The 25,949-nt window shown below is 45.1% G+C and overlaps 1 protein-coding gene across 1 annotated transcript; it reads left to right on the top strand.

Moving 5' to 3' along the window:
* Positions 1 to 663: 663 nt before the first annotated feature.
* Positions 664 to 24,535, top strand: LOC134355103 (gap junction delta-2 protein-like). The gene is made up of 2 exons (XM_063064845.1): positions 664 to 740; positions 23,683 to 24,535. Exons 1-2 carry the CDS (start codon positions 670 to 672, stop codon positions 24,533 to 24,535), a joined length of 924 nt encoding a protein of 307 aa, XP_062920915.1. The 5' UTR covers positions 664 to 669.
* Positions 24,536 to 25,949: the final 1,414 nt, after the last annotated feature.

Raw genomic sequence — 25,949 nt, 5'->3', positions numbered from 1 at the left:
CGCTCTCTGGTTCTTAATTCCTCAGCTCTGGGGAAAAGACTGTGTGCATTCACCCTACCTTTACCCCTCACAATTTTATAGACATATTGCAAATGCAAGCCCTTTAAAACAGTCATTTCAAATTGTTGGCATCTTACCCTAGGAGAGAGTCATGTGACTCCAGAATCTAAGGGAGCCATCAGTGTTAATTTAGACTAGGAAGTCAAGCCTTTGGGCTTTTTTTGGGAACAATTACTGATGGATGGAAGCCCAGCCTTTTGCACGACGTTGTTTTTATTCATTTGAGTTTGCTGGTGAGAGACTCATTTAAGAATGCACTCCACACGAGCACAGCTGAGCAGCTTTTGTGTTGGACCTGTCCTGGCTTTGGGGGAACTGAAATCCAGTTAAAGGAAGATTAAAAAAAGGCATGAAACTGAAATGCCCTCTCGTGTTGGCCTCTGAACCTGATTACTGAAGGAAACTCCAGTGATAATCTCTCAAATGTGTGGATCTCTGCAGGCGGCGCAGGGAGAGTGAGAGAATGTGAGTTAACGACAGTGGTTGTTTAAAACCAAGGAGAGATCTCCCACACCCCTTAAACTGTGCAGCAGCCTCTTGAAAAGGGATTGAGAGGGAGAGCAGGCGGCTTCATTTTTTCTCCCCTTTGATTTTGAAGCACGTTCGGACATGGGCGAGTGGACCATTCTGGAGCGGCTCCTGGAGGCAGCCGTGCAGCAGCATTCCACCATGATTGGCAGGTAAGAGGGGAGGGATGAGCGGTCAGCCTCTCAGGCAAAGCCTGTTCCCACCAAGCGGGACAGCCCTTTCTGCAAGTGCAGCCCTTGCAAATTGCACCCATGCCCTCTCATAAAATGTACAGGCACAAATTAACTTGTAGATGTTTTTGTGTTAATTCCTTTTTCTGCTAGAAAATGTGCAATTAACATTTTATGCAAGTACACTGTATATATATTTTGTGTGAGTGTGTGTTCACATACATGCTTGTGCATGAGTGTTTACCTGTCTGTGTTAGTTATTACTGCCTGTCATGACACTGCCGTTTCGGGTAGTGATGGAAGTCCTCTATCTCTGTCTGTCTGTGGCCATCTTCTCTATTATGCCCCAGGTGTGGTTCAGGGTCCTCACTTCTGCCTCTACAGTGCACCTTGGTCTTGGAGGTATTCAGGATTTCCTTCATTGTGCCAGCAGCTTCCTCTTGGTTTTCACTACTGTCAGTCATGCAGATCCTGGGCGGAGTCTCGGGAATACAGTCACACTCAGATGTAGAAGGATTCTTCATCAACCTTTCTGTAAAAATTTTGTTTGACCAGTCAGGGTTGTTAGCCCTGAGCTGAACCCCCAAACCTGGAGGACCAGTGGACCATTCGTAGTCTGGCCTCTGCCTTTTGACCTGTTTGACATGGGTGACCCTACCAAGAGCCAAAGTGTAAAGCCCTAACTCTGGCCAACATAGCTCTCCGGTTCGGGCCATGCAAGCCTCCAAGCCATACGACAAGTTTGTGGTCCCCTTGGGGGTGTCTATGCTAATATTTGTGTTTATGTTAGTGTGTGTATGCGTCTGTTGGCCTGATTGTACTTCTGGGTGTGTGTGTTTTGAGGGTGTGTTTGACTATGGTAGTGCATGTATGTGAGCTTGTGTTTGTTGGCCTGTCTGGTTGTGCTTCTGGTCTGTATGAGTGTTTGTTGCGAGGTGTGTGTCTGTATGTGCATGCATTTTTATTTTTGATGACCCAGAGCCATCTAATAAAACTACAATGTCAGCGACGAGAAACCTAGTAAATCTGCAACCAAAATTAATTCCAACCAGAATTCTACAATAGAGTCATAGAAAAGTACAGCACAGAAACAGACCTTTCAGCCCATCTAGTCCATACCAAATCATTTAAACTGCCGACTCCCATCCACCTGCACCAGGACCATAGCCCTACCATCCAAACACCTATCTAAACTTCTCTTAAACATTGAAAATAAGCTCGCAGGCACCACTTGCACTGGCAGCTTGTTCCACTCTCTCACAACCCTCTGAGCAAAAGTTTTCCCTCATGTTCCCCCTAAACTTTTCCTTTTCACCTTTCACCCTTAACCCATGACATCTAGTTGTCATCTCACCCAACCTCAGTGGAAAAAGCCTGCTTGCATTTACCCTGTCTGGAATTATCGTCAATAATAAAAAGACAGATATCATAGAAACCATAGAAACTACAGCACAGAAACAGGTCTTTAGGCCCTTCTTGGCTGTGCCGAACCATTTTCTGCCTAGTCCCACTGACCTGCACACGGACCATACCTTTGATAAGATAAAGATATATATTTCTATGGTGCTCTTGGCATCTCTTTCAGAATGTCTCTAGGTATGTTTCAGCTAATTAAGTATTTTTGTGTGGTCACTGCTGTAGTGTAGGAAATCTGGCAGGCAATTTGACTGTAGAAAGCTCTCAATAATGGCCACAGTCTGGACCACATTATCTATTACTTTCTGTGTTGTTGGGTGAAGAATTAGCCCAGGATGTTTGATCCGTGAAGTTAAGTGGCAGCACGGTGTCTAAAGAAGACAGTCAATGGTCTATGGTAAAGATAACCTTTGAACAGTGCAGGCCTCCACCCATTAGTCACCGTGGTAATTTTCACCACAGATATCTAGAAGGGAACTGGATCCATAATTCTGACTCAGCGGGAAAGAAATGTGCCCCAGTGGTAGTTTGAATAACATTATTCCTGAGAAACACGTAATCTGCTGGAAGGACTCAGCGGCCGAGGAGCATCGGTGGGAGTGCGAAATTGTTGACATTTTGGGCCAAGCCTCACTGCATCAGGCCTGAGAGTGGAGAGGTTGTGTGTGCTCCAAGATTCCAGGATCTGCAGTCTCTTATCTCCCCTGGTATTCCTGAGATTGCCACGTAGGGGTGCAATCAGAAATGGAATAGGTGCGTTACTTTGTTTTCAAGAGGGAATCAGATAGAAAATAGGTTTCTGGGCTAGGGGGAAAGAGTGAAGGAATGGAACTGATGGGATTTCTCTACTGGATAAGGTAAACTTTTGAAAGACAACTCAGGTTCTAGACCAGGGGTTCCCAACCTTTTCTATGCCATGGACCAATACCATTAATCAAGGAACCATGGACCCCAGGCTGGGAACTCCTGTTCTGGACTGACCTGTCAGCTAAAACAATCTGTCATTGGGTACATTTAAAGCAGAGGTTCATAAGTCCTTGATTAGTAAGGATGTTATAGAGTCGTAGAAAACTACAGTGCAGAAACAGACTCTTTGGCCCATCCAGTCTGTGCTGAACTATTTCAATTGTCCGGTCCCATCGACCTGCAGCAGGACCATAGCCCTCCATAGCCCTTCCATCCATGTACTTGTCCAAACCTCCCTCAAATGGTGAAATTGAAATCACATCCACCAGTTACACTGACAGCTCATCCCACACTCCCACCATCCTCCGAGTTTCCTCTCATTTTCTCCTTAATCCAGGGGTTCCCAACCCTTTTTATGCTGTGGAGCAACACCAGTAAACAAGGGGTCCGTGAACCCTAGTTTGTGAACTTCTGCAAACATTTCACCTTTCACCTTTTCAAAGCCTACAAAGAAATTTTTATGTGAATATTTTGAAGATTTCCATTATCTTAACAATGGAGTGAAATGTAAAGAACTGCAGGTTATCCTTACGGGAACACAGGCATTTCAGAGACCTGTCAAAGGTGTTTGAAGCGATCCTGATAAATGGGAAGAATTGCTCCCACTGCTAATGGAGCAGTAACAAGAAACTGAGAAAGTTCAGATTAGCATCGAAACAGAGCTAAGAGGAATTTAAAAGTGCAACCACAAGGAAATCTGCAGATGCTGGAATTTCAAGCAACACACATAAAAGTTGCTGGTGAACGCAGCAGGCCAGGCAGCATCTCTAGGAAGAGGTGCAGTCGACGTTTCAGGCCGAGACCCAGGACGAAGGGTCTCGGCCTGAAACGTCGACTGGACCTCTTCCTAGAGATGCTGCCTGGCCTGCCGCATTCACCAGCAACTTTTATGTGTGTTGCTTAAGAGGAATTTATTTTATTTATAAGGTTGCTAGGGCACCGATTATAGAAGTGTGTCAGAAATAGAATCCACTTAACTTTTAAAAATATTTGAAAAGGAAACACATAAACAGGCAAAGTCAGGGAGAGTCCATAACAACACAAGGCATGGAGCAGAATTATTCGGCTATGTGGCCCATCGAGTCTGCTCCGCCATTCCATCACGGCTGATTTATTATCTCTCTCAATCCCACTGTCCTGCCTTCTCCCTGTAAATTTCCACACCCTTATAAATCAAGAACTTATCAACCTCTGCTTTAAATATACTCAATGACTTGCTCCTCCACAGCTGAAATTCCTGCTCATCTCCTTTCTAAAGGGATGCCCTTGTATTCTGGGGCTCTGCCTCTGGTCCTGGACTCCCCCACCGTTTTGAGTCAGTTGACTGGACAATTTCGGGGATTCATCTCTGAGTCTGAGTGAATATGCCACAGTTGTCAACAACTACATCAAGACCAGTGTAGATTAGTGTGTGCCTTTGAGGATATACTGGATATACCCAAAGCAAAACCTGCGGATGAACCAGGAGATCTGTAGTCTGCTGAGGGCTAGATATGTGAAATTCCAGAGCTATACAAGACGTCCAGGTACGACCTACAGAAGGCTACTTTAAGAGAAAGAAACCATTTCCGATTGAAGCTAGAGACGCACATCAGCTCTGGCAGGATTTGCAGGCCATTACTTTCTACAAGGCAAAATCAAACATCATGAATGACAGTGTTATTTCACTCCCGGATGAGCTCAACGCCTTTCATGCACACTTTGAAAGAGAGAACGAAACTACAACTGTGTGAATCCCTGCAGCATCTGGTGATCCTGTGACCTCAGTCTCAGAGGCCGATGTCAGAACATCTTTCGTGAGAGTGAACACTCACAAGTTGTCAGGCCCTAAAGGTGTACCTGGTAAGGCTCTGAAAATCTGTGCCAACCAGCTGGTGGGAGAGTTCAAGGACATCTTCAATCTCTCACTGTTGCAATTGAAGGCTCCCACCTACTTCAGAAGGGTGACAATCATACCCGTGCCCAAGAAGAACAGGGTGAGCTGCCTCAACGACTATCGCCCAGTTGCATTCATATCTACTGTGAAGAAGTGCTTTGGGAGGTTCGTCATGGCCAGAATCAACTCCTGCCTAAGCAAGGACCTGGACCCACTGCAATTTGCCTATCACCTCAATAGGTCTACAGCAGATGCAATCTCACTAGCCTTAGATCACTGGACAATAGCAACACCCACATCAGGCTGCTGTTGATTGATTTCAACACAGTCATACTCTCAGAATGAATCAACAAGTTCCAAAACCTCTGTACCTCCCTCTGCAACTGGATCCTCGACTTCCCCATCACGTGAACCTGGAGAGCATTCTGACTGGTTGCATCACCAGCTGGTATGGAGGAGGCCACTGCACAGGATCAGAAAAAGCTGTAAACTCAGCCAGCAGCTCCATCGTGGGCACTAGCTTCCCCAGTATCACGGACGTCTTCAAAAGCTAATGTCTCAAAAAAGTGGTATCCATCACTAAGGACCCCCATCAACCAGGACATGCTGTCTTCTCATTGCTACCATCGTGGAAGATGTACAGGAGCCTGAAGGCACACACTCAATGGTTTAAGAACAGCTTCTTCCCCTCCTCCATATGAGGTCTCATCAGAACCTAGTCTTCCCACAGTTAGGTCTGCATCCCTATCATCCACTTGATAATAAACAATAAGGACTTCCAACCTGTTGTAACAAACAATCTACCAAAGAAACTCAAGCCACACACATCAAAGTTGCTGGTGAACGCAGCAGGTCAGGCAGCATCTATAGGAAGAGGTACAGTTGGCGTTTCGGACCGAGACCCTTCGTCAGGACGAGTGATCTCGGCCCGAAACGTCGACTGTACCTCTTCCTATAGATGCTGCCTGACCTGCTGCATTCACCAGCAATTTTGATGTGTGTTGCTTGGAATTCCAGCATCTGCAGATTTCCTCGTGTTTACCAAAGAAACTCAGCAGGTCCAACAGCATCAGGATCAAACGCAAAACGTTGACAATTCCTTTCCTTCCACAGATGCTGCTTGATTGATTGATTGATGCTCTAGATTCCAACAACTGCTGTCTCTTTTGTCTTGACAGTCATTGAGATCTTGACTAATCTGTGACTTAACTCCATAAATACATAATTTCAAATTTCATTCAAGCAATCCTGCTTCAAATATTTAGTCACTGTTCTCTGTTTCCAGACTCTCTAACCAATGGGAAATAGTTTCTCTCCAACCAAATTCTCCCTAATATCTTTAAACTTTTCATGAAATTACAAACACCAGAAAGTCTGCAAATGCTGGCTATCCAGGACAACACACACAACTCAGCAGGTCAAACATCTATGGAAATAAATAAACAGCTGTATTTTGGGCCAAGACCTTTCATTAGAACTAGAAAGGAAAGGGGAAGATGCCAGAATGAAAAGGTGGGGAGAGGTGAAGGAGGATAGCTGGAAGGTGATGGGTGAAGCCAGGGATGGAGACGAAGGAATCTGATAGGAGAGGAGAGTGGACCACGGGACAAAGGGAAGGAGGGGCACTGGAGGGAGGTGAGAGGCAGGTGAGAAGAGGTAGGAGGCCAGTGGGGAATAGAAGGGGAGGGGAGGGTAGTTTTTTTGAACTGGAAGGAGGAATTGATATTCATGCCATCAGGTTGGAAGCTACCTAGATGGAATATAAGGTGTTGCTCCTTCACCTTAAAGGCGGCCTCATTGTGGCACAAGAGGAGGCCATGGACTGACATTTTGGAATGGGAATGGGAATCAGGATTGAAATGTTTGGCCACTGAGAAATTTCGCTTCTGCCGTTAAATTATCACTTAAACTCTAAGGTTGCAATTTGTGCAATCACTCCTCAATTCATATCCTGGTGACAAATAATGAATGTACCATAATGTGTCAAATTACCACACTCTTACATTGCATGCTGTACGATAACAAAAATATTGTTACATTCATTCCTTGTTCTTTGAACAATTGATCAAACGTAGGTGTGATAAATATGCCTAAGTAAACAAAACCTGTCTGCGACCATTTAAAGGGGAAAACACCCTGAGTGTCAGGTACCTGCTGCAGATTCCCCAGAGGCATAGCCTCTGATTTAGTAAAGCTGATTTTATAACCTGAAAAGGCGCTAAATGAATTAATGCATTGTATAAGGTGGTGCACTGACATAGCAAGGTTCGATAAGAGAATCAGAACATCATCCGCATACAATGTAATTTTATGTGACTTTAGTCCTATGTTTGGAGCAGATATTTTGGGGTCTCACCGAATAGCCGCAGCCAATGGCCCGATCACTAGTGTGAAAAGTAGTGGTGATAAAGGGCAGCCCTGCCAGCTGCCCCTCAGAATACTAAAATTATCCGACCTAATACCATTAGTAAGAATCGCAGCCAAAGGGTCATTATGAAGAACCTTCACCCACTTAATAAAGTTATTGCCCAAACCAAATTGTTTTAAAGTGAAAAAAAGATACGGCCATTCAACACAATCAAAGGCCTTTTCTGCATCTGAGGAAACCACCAAGCCGTCCACTGCCTGTTGGTGACACGCCTGAATCACATTAAGCAATCTTCTGATATTGTTAGATGATCTATGGCCTTTTACAAAACCCGTTTGATCCTCTTTTATGATAAAAGGTAACAGTTTTAAATTCATCAGCAAGAGGTATCCACAAACAAAGGAGGCACTGTACATGTGGTAAATGTTATAAGAAATTACTTTAATAGTGTATATGATTATTCAGAATAAAATACAGAAAGAAATGGTTAATGAAGTAGTAAAAGAGACAAAATAATAATTATCATCCAATCAATGTGCCTTGCGACACAATACTGCCGGAGGGAATAGCAAGTGTCTGACAGCCTTTCTAGAGTCAGTCTCTCTCTTTCTCTCTCTCACTCTCTCTCTTCCCCTCTCTATCCCTTCCTCACACTCTCCTTTCTTCTCCCCCTCACTCTCTCTCCCTTCCTCACTCGCTCCTTCCCTCTCCCTCTTTCTCTCTTTCTCCCTCCCTCTCTCTTTCTATGCTCCTCCCTCCCTCTCCCTCCTCCTCTCTCCCCTCCCTCTCTCTCTCTTGCCTTAGAGATTCGCCTTGTACAAAGAAATTACCCCTTTTTTAATGCATGGACCCCTACCATTAAGGAAGGAGTCCATGGACCCCAGATTGGCAACCCCTTCTTTTCTCTAATACTTGCCCAGACAAACATAAGGACAATGAGACATAGGAGCAGAATCAGGCCATTCAGACCATTGGGTCTGCTCCACCATTCCATCATGACTGATCCCGGATCCCACTCAAATCCATACACCTGCCTTCTCGCCATATCCTTTCATGCCCTGACCAATCAGGAAATGATCAACTTCTGCCTTAAATATACCCACGGGCTTGGCCTCAACCGCAGTCTGTGGCAGAACATTCCACATATTCACATCTCTCTGGCTAAAAAATTCCTCCTTATCTCTGTTCATAAAGGTCGCCCCTCACTTTTGAGGCTGTGCCCTCTAGTTCTGGATACCCCTGCCATAGGAAACATCCTTTCCAAATCCACCCTGTCTAGTCCTTTCAACATTTTGTAGGTCTCAATGAGATTCCCCCCACGTTCTTCTAAATTCCAGTGAGTACAGGTCCAAAGCTGCCAAATGCTCCTCATATGTTAACCAACACACACAAAATGCTGGTGAACGCAGCAGGCCAGGCAGCATCTATAGGAAGATCCTGATGAAGGGTCTCGGCCCAAAATGTTGATTGTACTTTTTCCTATAGATGCTGCCTGGCCTGCTGCGTCCCACCAGCATTTTGCGTGTGTTGCTTGAATTTCCAGCATCTGAAGATTTCCTCGTGTTTGCGTTCTTATGTTAACCCCTTCATTCCCAGAATAATCCTCATGAACCTCCTCTGGACTCTCTCCAATGAGAACACATCCTTTCTGAGATATGGAACCCAAAACTGTTGACATACTCCAAGTGCAGCCTGACTAGCGTCTTATAAAAACTCAGCATTATCTCCTTGCTTTTATGTTCTGTTCCCCTTGAAATAAATGTCAACATTGCATTTGCCTTCTTTACCACAGACTCAACCTGTAAATTAATCTTCTGGGAGTCTTGCAATGAGGACTCCTAAGTCTTTCTGATGTTTGAACCTGCTCCCATTCAGATAATAGTGCGCACTATTGTTCCTTTTACCAAAATGCATAATCATACATTTCCCAACACCTCATTCCATATGCCACTTTTTTTGCCCATTCTTCCAATCTGTCTAAGTTCTGCTGCAACCACATTGCTTCCTCAGCGCTATAAGACCATAAGATATAGGAACCATTCAGCTCATCGAGTCTGCTCTGCCACTCAATCATGGGCTGATCCAATTCTTCCAGTCATCCCCACTCCCTTGCCTTCTCCCCATACTCTTTGATGCTAATCAAGAACCTATCTCTGCCTTAAATACACACAATGACTTGGTCTCCACAGCCACTTGTGGCAACAAATTCCACAGATTTACCACCCTCTGACTAAAGTACTTTCTCCACATCTCTGTTCTAAATGGACGTCCTTCAATCCTGAAGTTGTGCCCTCTTGTCCTAGACTTCCCTACCATGGGAGATAACTTTGCCATATCTAATCTGTTCAGGCATTTAACATTCGGAATGTCTCTATGAGATCCCCCCTCATTCTCCTGAACTCCAGGGAATACAGCCCATGAGCTGCTAGACGTTCCTCATACGGTAACCCTCTCATTCCTGGAATCATTCTTGTGAATCTTCTCTGAACCCTCCCCAATGTCAGTATATCCTTTCTAAAATAAGGAGCCCAAAACTGCACCCAATACTCCAAGTGTAGTCTCATCAGTGCCTTATAAATCTTCAACATCACATCCCTGCTCTTATATTCTATACCTCTAGAAATGAACGCCAACATTGCATGCGCCTTCTTCACCACCGACTCAACCTGGAGGTTAACCTTTAGGGTATCCTGCACAAGGACTCCCAAGTCCCTTTGCATCTCTGCATTTTGAATTCTCTCCCCATCTAAATAATAGTCTGCCCGTTTACTTCTTCCACCAAAGTGTATGACCATACACTTTCCAACATTGTATTTCATTTGCCACTTCTTTACCCATTTCCCTAAACTATCTAAGTCTCTCTGCAGGCTCTCTGTTTCCTCAACACTACTCGCTCCTCCACCTATCTTTATGTCAATGGCAAATTTAGCCAGAAATTTAGTCCAAATCATTGACATACATTGTAAAAAGCAGCGGTCCCAACACCGACCCCTGTGGAACTCCACTGGTAACTGGCAGTCAGAATAGGATCCTTTTATTCCCACTCTCTGTTTCTGCCAATAAGCCAATGCTCCACCCATGCGAGTAACTTCCCTGTAATTCCATAGGCTCTTACTTTGCACAATGTCAAAGACCTTCTGAAAATCCAAGAACACCACATCCATTGCATCTCCTTTGTAATTTCCTCAAAAAATTTCAGTAAGTTTGTCAGGCAGGATTTTCCTTTCATGAAACCATGCTGGCTTTGGCCTATCTTGAAATGTGCCTCCAGGTATTCCATAATCTCATCCCTAACAATCAATTTCCAACCACTGATGTCAGGCTAACAGGTCTATAGTTTCCTTTCTGCTGCCTCCCACCCTTCTTAAATAGTGGAGTAACATTTGCAATTTTCCAGTAATCCGGTACAATGCCAGAATCTATCGATTCTTGAAAGATCATTGTTAATGCCTCTGCAGTCTCTCCAGCTACTTTCTTCAGAACCTGAGGGTGCATTCCATCAGGTCCAGGAGATTTATCCACACTCAGACCATTAAGCTTCCTGAGCACCTTCTCAGTTGTAACTTTCACTGCACATACTTCACTTCCCTGACACTCTTGAATGTCTGGTATTCTGTGGATGTCTTCCACTGTGAAAACTGATGGAAAATATGCATTCAGTTCCCTTCAGGTAGGAATTCCCTTTATTCCATTGGGATACTGATACATCTCCCTCTCAAACTGCAGTACAAATTCAATCATATTATGATCACTGCCTCCTTAGGGTTCCTTTACATTAAGCTCCCTAATAAGATCTGGATAATTACACAACACTCAATCTAAGATAGCCTTTCCCCAAGTAGGCTCAAGCACAAGCTGCTCTAAAAACAGATTGTTACCATTACCTACTCTCAAGACTGTATTCTGGTACTCACACTAAGTTCTCAAAACATGGCTCTGGATTGGTTCCCATGCACTTTCTCAAGTATTCCCACATCCCGAACTAACACCATTTTGTCTTACAATCTTCCATTTTAGAAACATAGAAAATAGGTGCAGAAGTAGGCCAATTGGCCCTTTGAGCCTGCACCGCCATTCAGTATGATCATGGCTGATCATCCAACTCAGAACCCTGTGCCTGCCTTCCCCCCATACCCCCGATCCCTTTAGCCACAAGGGCCATATCTAACTCCCTCGTAAATATAGCCAATGAACTGGCCTCAACTGTTTCCTGTGGCAGAGAATTCCACAGATTCACCGCTCTCTGTGTGAAGAAGTTTTTCCTAATCTCGGTCCTAAAAGGCTTCCCCTTTATCGTCAAACTGTGACCCCTCGTTCTGGACTTCCCCAACATCGGGAACAACCTTCCTGCATCTAGCCTGTCTAATCCCTTTAGAATTTTATACGTATCGATAAGATCCCCCCTTCAATCTTCTAAATTCCAGACAGTATAAGCCTAGTCAATCCAGTCTTTCATCTTATGAAAATCTTGCCATCCCAGGAATCAATCTGGTGAACCTTCTTTGTACTCCCTCTATGGCAAGGATGTCTTTCCTCAGATTAGGGGACCAAAACTGCACACAATACTCCAGGTGTGATCTCACCAAGGCCTTGTACAACTGCAGTAGTACCTCCCTGCTCCTGTACTCGAATCCTCTTGCTATGAATGCCAGCATAGCATTCGCCTTTTTCACCACCTGCTGTACCTGCATGCCCACTTTCAATGACTGGTGTATAATGACACCCAGGTCTCGTTGCACCTCCCCTTTTCCTAATCGGCCACTATTCAGATAATAATGTTTTCCTGTTTTGTGTTAAACATTTTAGCATACACCAAAGAGGTGTATTTAATCCTTTCCTTATCCATACTACAGAGAGTAACTTGTATTTCTGTAGTACCTCTTGCAATAAATTCACATCAAGATGAGTTTATCATCAAGGACAGCGAGGTACAGGTCCAAGGAAATATTTGCAGCAGTATCTCAGGCATGCAGGTTGGTACATCAGAGCATCCCAAAGAGTGTTATGGCCAATGGAGTGTAGTTACAGCATGAGCAATACAGGATCCCACAAACAACAATGTATTGATAGCAAACAACAGGAATTCTGCAGATGCTGGAAATTCAAGCAACACACACCAAAGTTGCTGGTGAACGCAGCAGGCCAGGTAGCATCTCTAGGAAGAGGTACAGTCGATGTTTCGGGCCGAGACCCTTCGTCAGGACTAACTGAAGGAAGAGTGAGTAAGAGATTTGAAAGTTGGAGGGGAAGGGGGAGATCCAAAATGATAGAAGACAGGAGGGGGAGGGATGGAGCCAAGAGCTGGACAGGTGATTGGCAAAAGGGATACGAGAGGATCATGGGACAGGAGGTCCGGGAAGAAAGACAGTGGGGGGGAACCCAGAGGATGGGCAAGGGGTATATTCAGAGGGACAGAGGGAGAAAAAGGAGAGTGAGAGAAAGAATGTGTGTATAAAAATAAATAACAGATGGGGTACGAGGGGGAGGTGGGGCATTAGCAGAAGTTAGAGAAGCGCGACTTCTCCTCTTTCTCTTTATCACATGGCCCACTCTCCTCTCCTATCAGATTCCTTCTTCACTCTTCCACCAATCACCTGAGCTGCTGAGTTCCTCAGTCATGTGTTGTGAGGCTCTCTGTTGGTTGGATTCAACTATGGATGTTACATTCTATCTAGTCATAGTCATGCTTTATTAATCCAGGGGAAATTGGTTAAATGTATACTCAAGCCAGGGAGTACAATATGGAGAGCGAGTTGCTCCCATATAGCAAGATCCCCTCTCCACACATCTGAGGAATCCAAAGGAATGGGGAATGCCAGAGAATGATACTGTCTGGCACCAGCGGCATCGGAGGAGTTGCCAGTTGGTGTTGAACTCCATGTAGGATGGCCATGGGAACACCAGCCCGGGATTTTTGTTCTGGATTTACTTCCAAAGCCTTCTCCATGATTGGGTATAGCCACAAGGTAGTGCAGGTTTGAGAAAGAGCTGCCAACCACAGCTGATGAGCCTCATCTGCCTGAAGTGACTCGTTTTAAGGCACCAGTAATCTGCCTTTGCCCCTTCGCCTGTCAGTAGAAACAGTTCTGCTGGGCTAAGTAACTAAGCCAACTGTGAAGGCCAGGAGCTGGACTTGATCGTCAGCGACTATTTGGGGTGCACCACACCTTTGGGAGCATTTAATAGGTAGTGGGTGCTTATCTGTACTAACCCCCATCACCCCCCCCCGCCCCCGGCTGTGAAAATCTTGTGTATGTTAATAGGGGTGGCAGGGTGGAGATACATCTCTACCAAGGGAGGTGTAAGGTCACCCTTGGGCAAGGTGCAGCACCTGCTTAGCCAACTGCCTCGCGCCCCCACTCCCGATCAGGGTCACAGGAAGCCATGGGAGCAGGAGGTGGATGATTGTACGAGCAGCTGGTGCAAATTTCGTCCTGGTATTAATAATGGCTACAGGGGTGGGGTCACCTGCCTTGTAAACACACTGACCAGAAGAAGGCAATGTCAAACCACTTCTGTAGAAAAATTGGCCAAAAACAACTATGGTTATGATCATGATAGACGTGGTACATAACAAACAACCATATGCTAATAGTCTTTCATTTGGTGCCATTAATTGAGGAATAAACTTAGCTCAGGACATTGAGAACTCACTGCTCTAATTCTAAAAAAGGTGTCTGTTTTGAGAGCAGAGTCTTGCAAAAGCAACCTCTCTCTTCCTCGTTGTTGAGAAAGAGAGAGAGCCTGTCTGAAATACTGATGTTTTGGAATGGAACTGTAGTTTTGATGGATTCTGATCATGGTCTCTTTGGGGACTTTGCTGCAAGGGGTCAGTGCTTTTGCTGGAGCAAGTAGGGAGAGGGTTGATCGTCCTGCTGCTGCTTGTGCCCAAGAAGGGGAGAGGGGTCTTTGGGTTTCTGATATTCCTGTCATTCATTCTTTGGAGTTTTCGTCTGTTTTATGGATGGCTGTGAAGAGTAAGGATTTCAGGTTGTATACTGTATACATTCTCTGATATTGTTGAACCATTGCTATCTCATGAGAAAGCTGATGGTATCACTGGCAGTGTGGCACTCCCTCAGTATCCCACCGACGACCTTTTCAGTTTTCTCCAGTTCATGAAAATGGACAAATTCATGACGTTCTGTCAGAGGAAAGATATGCTGAGGATCATCTGGCAGCATTACAATTAACAATGATGTACAACGCAAGGCCACCTGCAGAACATGATGTGATGCAGTTACAGCATTCGACTCAAACAGTAATCGGGGTCTGTGGAGCATTGAACACATGGTGCTCATGAAACAAAGGAAATGGGCAGAGGTGAGCAGCGTGGTTCACTGATTCAAGGTCAAAACACAGAAGCTATTTTCCCGGATGAATGAATTACAAGATGTTACTTGGATATTATTCAACACTCTGTTCTAAAATTCTCATCTCTCTGTGGACTTCATTGCTGGAATTGCTCCGACATCTCTCTGTTCCTCGATCTCTGGGCCATGCACTTCCTTAATATAATTTCTCCACCATTGGCAACCATAACTTTGGATCCAAAACCCTGGAATTCATGTTCAAGAACAGCAATTACCCTTCAACCATCAGGCTCTTAAACCAAAGGGGATAACATCACTTAACTTCCCTTGCCCCATTAATGAAATGTTCCCACAACCAATGGACTCACTTTCAAGGACTCTTCATCTCATGTGATCAATAGTTATTGCTTGTTTATTTATCATTATTTTGCTTGTTTTTGTTGTTTCTTTGTATTTACTTTGATAATAAATTTACTTTGAACTTTGAAGAACCCCTTCAGCCATACTTGACAAAGTGTTATCACAGGAAAGCAGCATCCATCACTAGGGGCAGCCCATCACCCAGGCCATGCTCTCTTCTCACTGCTGCCATCAGGGAGAAGGTACAGGAGTCTCAGAACCCACACCACCAGGTTCGGGAACAGTTATTACCCCTCAACCATCAGGCTCTTGAACCAAAGAGAGTAACGTCACTTGCCCCATCTTTGAAATGTTCCCACAACCTATGGACTCATTTTCAAGGACTCTTCATCTCATGTTCTCGATATTTATTGCTTATTTATTTATTATTATTCTTTCTTTCTTTTTATATTTGTAGAGATTGTTGTCTTCTGCACTCTGATTGGGTGGTCTTTCATTGATTCTGCTATAGTTATTATTCTATAGATTTTATTGAGTATGCCCATAAGAAAATGAATTTCGGGGTTGTGTATGGTGACATATAAGTACAGTACTTTGATAATAACTTTACTTTAAACTTTGAACCTAAATCTCCCTTGTCCCTTGTTAAAGATCCTCTGTAAAATTGAGCTCCATGACAAAGCTTTTAGTATATTTCCCCTCACTTCTCTTTCACAAAGATTCTAAGTCAGAGTACATTTTTTATCAAAGTATGTAAGAAGTATGCAACCCTGAGATTCATCTTAGAAACATAGAAAAATAGGTGCAGGAGTAGGCCATTCGGCCCTTCGAGCCTGCACCGCCATTTATTATGATCATGGCTGATCATCCAACTCAGAACCCCGCCCCAGCCTTCCCTCCATACCCCCGACCCCCGTAGCCACAAGGGCCATATCTAACTCCCTCTTAAATATAGCCAATGAGCTGGCCTCAACTGTTTCCTGTGGCAGAGAATTCCACAGATTCACCACTCTCTGTGTGAAGAAGTTTTTCCTCATCTCGGTCCTAAAAGGCTTCCCCTCTATCCTCAAACTGTGGCCCCTCATTCTGGACTTCCCCAACATCGGGAACAATTTTCCTGCATCGAGCCTGTCCAATCCCTTTAGGATCTTATACGTTTCAATCAGATCCCCCCTCAATCTTCTTAATTCCAACGAGTACAAGCCCAGTTCATCCAGTCTTTCTTCATATGAAAGTCCTGCCATCCCAGAAATCAATCTGGTGAACCTCCTTTGTACTCCCTCTATGGCAAGGATGTCTTTCCTCAGATTAGGGGACCAAAACTGCACACAATACTCCAGGTGTGGTCTCACCAAGGCCTTGTACAACTGCAGTAGTACCTCCCTACTCCTGTACTCGAATCCTCTCGCTATAAATGCCAGCATACCATTCGACTTTTTCACCGCCTGCTGTACCTGCAGGAAAAGACTGGTAAAGACAAATGTAGGTCCCCTACAGACAGAAACAGGTGAATTGATTATGGGGAGCAAGGACATGGCAGACCAATTGAATAATTACTTTGGTTCTGTCTTCGCTAAGGAGGACATAAATAATCTTCCAGAAATAGTAAGGGACAGAGGGTCCAGTGAGATGGAGGAACTGAGCGAAATACATGTTAGTAGGGAAGTGGTGTTAGGTAAATTGAAGGGATTGAAGGCAGATAAATCCCCAGGGCCAGATGGTCTGCATCCTAGAGTGCTTAAGGAAGTAGCCCAAGAAATAGTGGATGCATTAGTGATAATTTTTCAAAACTCATTAGATTCTGGACTAGTTCCTGAGGATTGGAGGGTGGCTAATGTAACCCCACTTTTTAAAAAAGGAGGGAGAGAGAATCCAGGGAATTATAGACCAGTTAGCCTAACGTCGGTGGTGGGGAAACTGCTGGAGTCAGTTATCAAGGACGTGATAACAGCACATTTGGAAAGCGGTGAAATGATCGGACAAAGTCAGCATGGATTTGTGAAAGGAAAATCATGTCTGACGAATCTCATAGAATTTTTTGAGGACGTAACTAGCAGAGTAGATAGGGGAGAACCAGTGGATGTGGTATATTTGGATTTTCAAAAGGCTTTTGACAAGGTCCCACACAGGAGATTAGTGTGCAAACTTAAAGCACACGGTATTGGGGGTAAGGTATTGGTGTGGGTGGAGAATTGGTTAGCAGACAGGAAGCAAAGAGTGGGAATAAACGGGACCTTTTCAGAATGGCAGGCAGTGACTAGTGGGGTACCGCAAGGCTCAGTGCTGGGACCCCAGTTGTTTACAATATATATTAATGACTTGGATGAGGGAATTAAATGCAGCATCTCCAAGTTTGCGGATGACATGAAGCTGGGTGGCAGTGTTAGCAGTGAGGAGGATGCTAAGAGGATGCGGGGTGACTTGGATAGGTTGGGTGAGTGGGCAAATTCATGGCAGATGCAATTTAATGTGGATAAATGTGAAGTTATCCACTTTGGTGGCAAAAATAGGAAAACAGATTATTATCTGAATGGTGGCCGATTAGGAAAAGGGGAGGTGCAACGAGACCTGGGTGTCATTATACACCAGTCATTGAAAGTGGGCATGCAGGTACAGCAGGCGGTGAAAAAGGCGAATGGTATGCTGGCATTTATAGCGAGAGGATTTGAGTACAGGAGCAGGGAGGTACGACTGCAGTTGTACAAGGCCTTGGTGAGACCACACCTGGAGTATTGTGTGCAGTTTTGGTCCCCTAATCTGAGGAAAGACATCTTTGCCACAGAGGGAGTACAAAGAAGGTTCACCAGATTGATTCCTGGGATGGCAGGACTTTCATATGAAGAAAGACTGGATGAACTGGGCTTGTACTCGTTGGAATTTAGAAGATTGAGGGGGGATCTGATTGAAACGTATAAGATCCTAAAGGGATTGGACAGGCTAGATGCAGGAAGATTGTTCCCGATGTTGGAGAAGTCCAGAACGAGGGGTCACAGTTTGAGGATAGAGGGGAAGCCTTTTAGGACCGAGATGAGGAAAAACTTCTTCACACAGAGAGTGGTGAATCTGTGGAATTCACTGCCACAGGAAACTGTCGAGGCCAGTTCATTGGCTATATTTAAGAGGGAGTTAGATATGGCCCTTGTGGCTACGGGGGTCGGGGGGTATGGGGGGAAGGCTGGGGCGGGGTTCTGAGTTGGATGATCAGCCACGATCATAGTAAATGGCGGTGCAGGCTCGAAGGGCCGAATGGCCTACTCCTGCACCTATTTTCTATGTTTCTATGTTTACAGTCCCTTTTTATGTTCCCTGCCAGTTTTCTCTCATAATCTTTTTTCCCCTTCCTAATTAAGCCCTTTGTCCTCCTCTGCTGAACTCTGAATTTCTCCCAGTCCTCAGGTGAGCCACTTTCTCTGGCTAATTTGTATGCTTCTTCTTTGGAATTGATACTATCCCTAATTTCTCTTGTCAGCCACGGGTGCACTACCTTCCTTGATTTATTCTTTTGCCAAACTGGGATGAACAATTGTTGTAGTTCATCCATGCAACCTTTAAATGCCTGCCATTGCATATCCACCGTCAATCCTTTAAGTGTCATTTGCCAGTCTATCTTAGCTAATTCACGTCTCATACCTTCAAAGTTACCCCTCTTTAAGTTCAGAACCTTTGTTTCTGAATTAACTATGTCACTCTCCATCTTAATGAAGAATTCCACCATATTATGGTCACTCTTACCCAAGGGGCCTCTCACGACAAGATCGCTAATTAACCCTTCCTCATTGCTCAAAACCCAGTCCAGAATAGCCTGCTCTCTAGTTGGTTCCTCGACATGTTGGTTCAAAAAACCATCCCGCATACATTCCAAGAAATCCTCTTCCCCAGCACCTTTACCAATTTGGTTCACCCAATCTACATGAAGATTGAAGTCACCCATTATAACTGCTGTTCCTTTATTGCACACATTTCTAATTTCCTGTTTAATACCATCTCCGACCTCACTACTACTGTTAGGTGGCCTGTACACAACTCCCACCAGCGTCTTCTGTCCCTTAGTGTTACGCAGCTCTACCCATATCGATTCCACATCTTCCCGGCTTACGTCCTTCCTTTCTAATGCGTTAATCTTTTCTTTAACCAGCAACGCCACCCCACCTCCCCTTCCTTCATGTCTATCCCTCCTGAATATTGAATATCCTTGAACGTTGAGCTCCCATCCCTGGTCACCCTGGAGCCATGTCTCTGTGATCCCAACTATATCATAATCATTAATAACAATCTGCACTTTCAATTCATCCACCTTATTACGAATGCTCCTTGCATTGACACACAAAGCCTTCAGGCGCTGTTTTACAACTCTCTTAGCCCTTATACAATTATGTTGAAAAGTGGCCCTTTTTAATGCTTGCCCTGGATTTGTCGGCCTGCCACTTTTACTTTTCTCCTTTGTACTTTTTGCTTCTACCCTCACTTTACACCCCTCTGTCTCTCTGCACTGGTTCCCATCCCCCTGTTGTGAACTAACCTCCTCATGCCTAGCCTCTTTAATTTGATTCCCACCCCCCAACCATCCTTGCTGCAGAGAGCCACTAAAACCATGGAACCAGTTCAAAGAAAAACATCACCAGAGAGAAGTGATGGGCAGGTAAAGAGATAAGGTTAAAGAGGGAAACAGGAATGGGGAATGGTGAAAAAGAAGGGGGGCATCTCCAAAACCTTTGTCTTCTCTATCAGACTCGCCCTTCCCCAGCCCTTTACCTCTTTCACCAATTGACTTCCCAGCTCTTTACTTTACCCCTCCACCTCTGCCAGTTTCACCTACCACCTACCACCTTGTACTTCTCTCTCTCTTTCCCCTTTATTTCCAGTCCTGAGAAAGATCTTGGCTTGTACCTCCAGCTGTTTATTCCCCTCCATAGATGTTTTGGGTCTGACCTGCTGAGTTCCTTCAGCACTTGATACACTTGACCTCGTCGGTCAGAATAGTGAGTGCAGGAGTTGGGAGATCATGTTACAGCCGTACAAAACACTGGTAAGGCCACATTTCAAGTACTGCATGAAGTTCTGGTTGCCCTGCAGGATGAAGGATTTCATTAAACTTGAGAAGGTGCAAAAAACCCAACTTTATTTATTGGTTGAGGATGTAACTAGTAGAGTGGATAGGGGAGAACCAGTGGATGTGGTATATTTGGATTTTCAAAAGGCTTTTGACAAGGTCCCACACAGGAGATTAGTGTGCAAACTTAAAGCACACGGTATTGGGGGTAAGGTATTGGTGTGGGTGGAGAATTGGTTAGCAGACAGGAAGCAAAGAGTGGGAATAAACGGGACCTTTTCAGAATCGCAGGAGGTGACTAGTAGGGTACCGCAAGGCTCAGTGCTGGGACCCCAGTTGTTTACAATATATATTAATGACTTGGATGAGGGAATTAAATGCAGCATCTCCAAGTTTGCGGATGACACGAAGCTGGGTGGCAGTGTTAGCAGTGAGGAGGATGCTAAGAGGATGCAGGGTGACTTGGATAGGTTGGGTGAGTGGGCAAACTCATGGCAGATGCAATTTAATGTGGATAAATGTGAAGTTATCCACTTTGGTGGCAAAAATAGGAAAACAGATTATTATCTGAATGGTGGCTGATTAGGAAAAGGGGAGGTGCAACGAGACCTGGGTGTCATTATACACCAGTCATTGAAAGTGGGCATGCAGGTACAGCAGGCGGTGAAAAAGGCGAACGGTATGCTGGCATTTATAGCGAGAGGATTCGAGTACAGGAGCAGGGAGGTACTACTGCAGTTGTACAAGGCCTTGGTGAGACCACACCTGGAGTATTGTGTGCAGTTTTGGTCCCCTAATCTGAGGAAAGACATCTTTGCCATAGAGGGAGTACAAAGAAGGTTCACCAGATTGATTCCTGGGATGGCAGGTCTTTCATATGAAGAAAGACTGGATGAACTGGGCTTGTACTCGTTGGAATTTAGAAGATTGAGGGGGGATCTGATTGAAACGTATAAGATCCTAAAGGGATTGGACAGGCTAGATGCGGGAAGATTGTTCCCGATGTTGGGGAGGTCTAGAACGAGGGGTCACAGTTTGAGGATAGAGGGGAAGCCTTTTAGGACCGAGGTTAGGAAAAACTTCTTCACACAGAGAGTGGTGAATCTGTGGAATTCTCTGCCACAGCAAACTGTTGAGGCCAGTTCATTAGCTATGTTTAAAAGGAAGTTAGATATGGCCCTTGTGGCTACAGGGGTCAGGGGGTATGGAGGGAAGGCTGGGTTCTGAGTTGGATGATCAGCCATGATCATAATAAATGGCGGTGCAGGCTCGAAGGGCCGAATGGCCTACTCCTGCACCTATTTTCTATGTTTCTATGTTTCTATACAGTGAGGAGTAGGCCTTTCTGGCCCAACAAGCCACGCCGCCCAGCAACTCCTGATTTAGAAACATAGAAACATAGAAAATAGGTGCAGGAGTAGGCCATTCGGCCCTTCGAGCCTGCACCGCCATTTATTATGATCACGGCTGATCATCCAACTCAGAACCCCGCCCCAGCCTTCCCTCCAAACCCCCTGATCCCCATAGCCACAAGGGCCATATCTAACTCCCTCTTAAATATAGCCAATGAACTGGCCTCAACTGTTTCCTGTGGCAGAGAATTCCACAGATTCACCACTCTCTGTGTGAAGAAGTTTTTCCTAATCTCGGTCCTAAAAGGCTTCCCCTTTATCCTCAAACTGTGGCCCCTCGTTCTGGACTTCCCCAACATCGGGAACAATCTTCCTGCATCTAGCCTGTCCAATCCCTTTAGGATTTTATACGTTTCAATCAGATCCCCCCTCAATCTTCAATTTAATCCTAGCCTAATCACAGGACAATTCATAATGACCAATTAACCAACGAACCTGTACGTCTTTGGACTGTGGGAGCACCGGAAGAAACCCACACAGTCGTCGGGAGAATGTACAAACTCCTTATAGGCAGCGGCAGGAATTGAACGCGGGTCACTGGTACTGTAGAGCATTGTGCTAACCACTACGCTGCCATGCTGTCCTTTTGAGGATATTGCTTGGGTTATAGGGAGAGACTGGACAAGCTGGGACTTGTTTTTCCTGGAGCAAGAGGCTGAGGGGAGATATTGCAGAGGTTCATAAAACCATGAGGGGCAATAATAAGGTGAATAGCCAAAGGGTTTATCCCCGGATAGGTTAGTCCAAATTTACAGAGCAGAGTCCTACTGTGAAATCTGAAAGGAATACCTTTTCAAACAAAGGGTGGTGTATACATGCCAGCGGAGGTTGTAGAAGCAGGTACAATCACAAAATTTAAAAGGCTTTGATGATTGGTTGTTCATCATATCTGACAGGAAACTTGTGCGGGGAGTTTTTAAAGTGGAAAAGCAGTTGCACTGGGACAGTTCCACTCTCTTGGCCTCAGAGGTCCAGGTCCAGTGGTACAAACAAGCATCACCAACTGGTGTCTTTCTTGGTCGCAGAGAATGACCGTTAAGCTCTCCAAGGAGAGTTGCAGTACCACTTTGCCATGCCCTTTGTTCTCTCAGGAGTGTTGCAGTACCACCTTCCTGGCGGTTGGATCTCACTGTAGATCTCATCCGCCCAGCCCACTGGAGCTGACTTCACCGGCTACAGCAGACATATCCCTTTCTCACTGGGGTATGAGGCCTACAGGCTACCCTCGCATGGTTTAACCCGCTTGTCAAAGTGGTGTACTGATGAGGGGAGGGTGGTGTGCCTGATATGGCAAGCAAGCAGCTGCTTGGAGCCATAGGTGAGAGCTGAGTGTCCGGTGAGGACCAAGGGTGAATGAGCAGCCCAGAATGGACACGACAAGCAAAGGTACTAAATGGCATTAAAAGGATTAGAGGAATTTGGGCCAAACATGGGCTCAGGTAAGCAACTTGGATGGCGAGGACAAGTAAGTCAGTGTTTTAGAATTTGATGTCCCAAGATCTACACTTCAGAAGAATTTTGTTAGTCACAAAGTCCTATGGGCCATTTTGTCAAAGAAATCCACTCTTTTCTTTTGTAAACAAGAGAAAATCTGCAGATGCTGGAAATCCAAAGCAATGGATACAAAATGCTGGAGCAACTCAGCAGGTCAGGCAGCATCTGTGGAAAAAGAGTAAACAGTCAAGGTTTCAGGCTAAGATCTTTCATCGGGATGGGAAAGGAAGGAGTCAGAGTAAGGGGGTGGGGGTAGAGAAGGAAGAAGTACAAGGTGGCAGGTGATAGGTGAAACCAAGAGAGAGGGGAGGGGTGAAGTAAAGAGCTGGGAAGTTGATTGGTGAAAGAGGTAAAGGGCTGGAGAAGTGAAAATGTGATAGGAGAGGACAGAAGACCATGGAAGAAAAGGAGGGGGAGGAGCACTAGAGGCAGGCTATGGGCAGATGAGGCGATAAAGTAAGTGAGCTAAACAGGAATGGGGAATAGTGAAGGAGAGGAGGGGGAGGCATTACCGGAAGTTTGAGAAATCGATGTTCATGCCTCCAGGCTGGAGGCTACCCAGACAGAATATAAGGTGTTGCTCCTCCAACCTGAGTGTGGCCTCGTCCTGGCAGTAGGCAATCATCCTTTTGTATGATTGTTTTCAGGAATTTCTCATTTTATCTCCAGGATACTCCTCACTGTGGTTGTGATCTTCCGAATTCTGATTGTCGCCATTGTCGGGGAGACGGTCTACGAGGACGAGCAAACCATGTTCATGTGCAACACCCTTCAGCCAGGCTGTAACCAGGCCTGCTACGATAGGGCATTTCCCATCTCTCACATCAGGTACTGGGTCTTCCAGATCATTCTGGTGTGCACGCCGAGTCTTTGCTTCATCACCTATTCGGTCCACCAGTCATCCAAACAGAAGGACAAACACTCCACTGTGCTCTGTCCTCCTCTGGACCAGGAAGTCACCAAAACCTCCACAGACCGTAGGGAGAATAAAAAGTCAAAAAGCAGTCTCATCAATGGGATTCTGGGGCAGAATACGGAAAGATCTGGAAAGGCAGTGGAATCAGACTATTTGGAGAGTAAAAAAAATCCTAATACATCAGGATCGATCCGTAGCAAAAGCATAAAAGTTCAGCGGCAAGAGGGGATATCAAGATTCTATATTATCCAAGTGGTCTTTAGAAATGTTTTGGAGATTGGCTTCTTGGTGGGACAATATTTTCTTTATGGGTTTAATGTTCCTGCAATCTTTGAGTGCGATAGGTATCCTTGCGTCAAGGAGGTGGAGTGTTATGTGTCCAGGCCGACAGAAAAGACGGTGTTCTTGGTCTTCATGTTTGCGGTCAGTGGCATCTGTGTGGTTCTGAACCTGGCTGAGCTCAACCACCTGGGCTGGAGGAAGATCAAGGCAGCCATCAAAGGAGTGCAAGCCAAGAGAAAATCAGCAGTCGAGGTTAGGAAGAAGGACCCCCCATTTTTCAGTGGCCATGAGAGGACCCAATCCAGTGAATCTGCATATGTCTAAGCAGCATGTCCTGAGCTAAGCTCGAATACTTTACATTATGGAAAGAGATCTGTGTTCAGTCCACAACTGTGGCAAGCAGCTTTCATGACATATGCTGGTGATAATAAACCTGTTTCTAATTCTGATTCTACAAAGAACTTAATGTGTTGCTAACTGCTCCTATTAAGTCATTTTGACCTATCCTGTCACGTTTCCTTTGTTCTCCACAGCCTTCCTCCATCTTCTCTCCTTGTATCTCTTTCTCGCCCAGTTCTGACAATGAATTGTCTGTTTCTCTCCCCTCAGATGCCTCCCGACCTGCCATGTTTTTGTAGCATTTTCTATTTTTATTTCAGATTCCTAGCCTCTAAAGTTTTTTTGATTTCCCTATAGCTTAGCAAAGAGTGTCTTTCTAGTAAAATAAGAGGGCTAAACACCTACTGACTGTTACGCGACTGGCATTTAGGGCAGCAATGAGTGTCTTCCATCTCTGACGGTGTTCAGTGTCAGTAGCTCGGTTTTCACAATTGTCAGTCATATAAGTCCCGGGTATACTAAGTATACTCAGGAATACCATCGCACTCAGATGTAGAAGGATTCTTCATTGCTGTTTCCATAACAAATTTGTTTTACCAGTCAGGGTTGTTAGCCCTGAGATGAACCCTCCCCGAACCTGGAGGGCCAGTGGACCACTCATAGTCTGGCCTCTACTCTTTGACGTGTCTGGCATGGGTGAACACTCCAGCCACCAGAGTTCTCCAGGTCATTGAGGCACGCAAGCCTCCAAACCTTACGACAAGGTTGTGATCCTCTTGGGGGAGTGCCAACAGCATGAAGGGAAACTGTACCCGTCATTGCTCCTGCATGGTCTTACACTCATTTAACTAGATCTCCAACCTTGTTTACTTGACTGCATTTAGAATCAGAACTAATTAGACCCGAACAGCTCAACAAACTCAACAACCACATTTACTGCCCTTACATTTCAGTTAGGCATAAAATCACACAGAATAGATAAATGTGGACCATAAGGCATAGGAGCAGAATTAACCCACTTGGCCAATTACCATTCACCATGGCAGATTCATTTTCCCTCTCAACCCCATTATATTGCCTTCTCCACGTAATTTTTGATGCACTGAATAATCAAGAACCTATCAACTTCTGCTTAAGTAAACCCAGTGACTCAGCCTTCACAGCCACCTGTAGCAATGAATTCCACAGATTCACCACCCTCTGGCTGAAGGCATTTTTCCTCATCTCTGTTGTAAATTGGCTTCCTTCAATTCTGAGGCTGTGTCCTCTGGTGCTAGACTTCCCCACTATAGGAAGCATCCTTTCCACAATCTAGGCCCTTCAGTATTCAGTGAGATTCCCCATCATTCTTACAAACTCCATTGAGTGCAGGCCTCGAGCCATCAAACGCTCCTCATAC

Source organism: Mobula hypostoma, chromosome 12 (genome assembly GCF_963921235.1).
Source record: "Mobula hypostoma chromosome 12, sMobHyp1.1, whole genome shotgun sequence".
Lineage (NCBI taxonomy): Eukaryota > Metazoa > Chordata > Chondrichthyes > Myliobatiformes > Myliobatidae > Mobula > Mobula hypostoma.
Note: the sequence above shows the minus strand (reverse complement) of the source record. Positions and strands in the feature narration are given on the sequence as shown.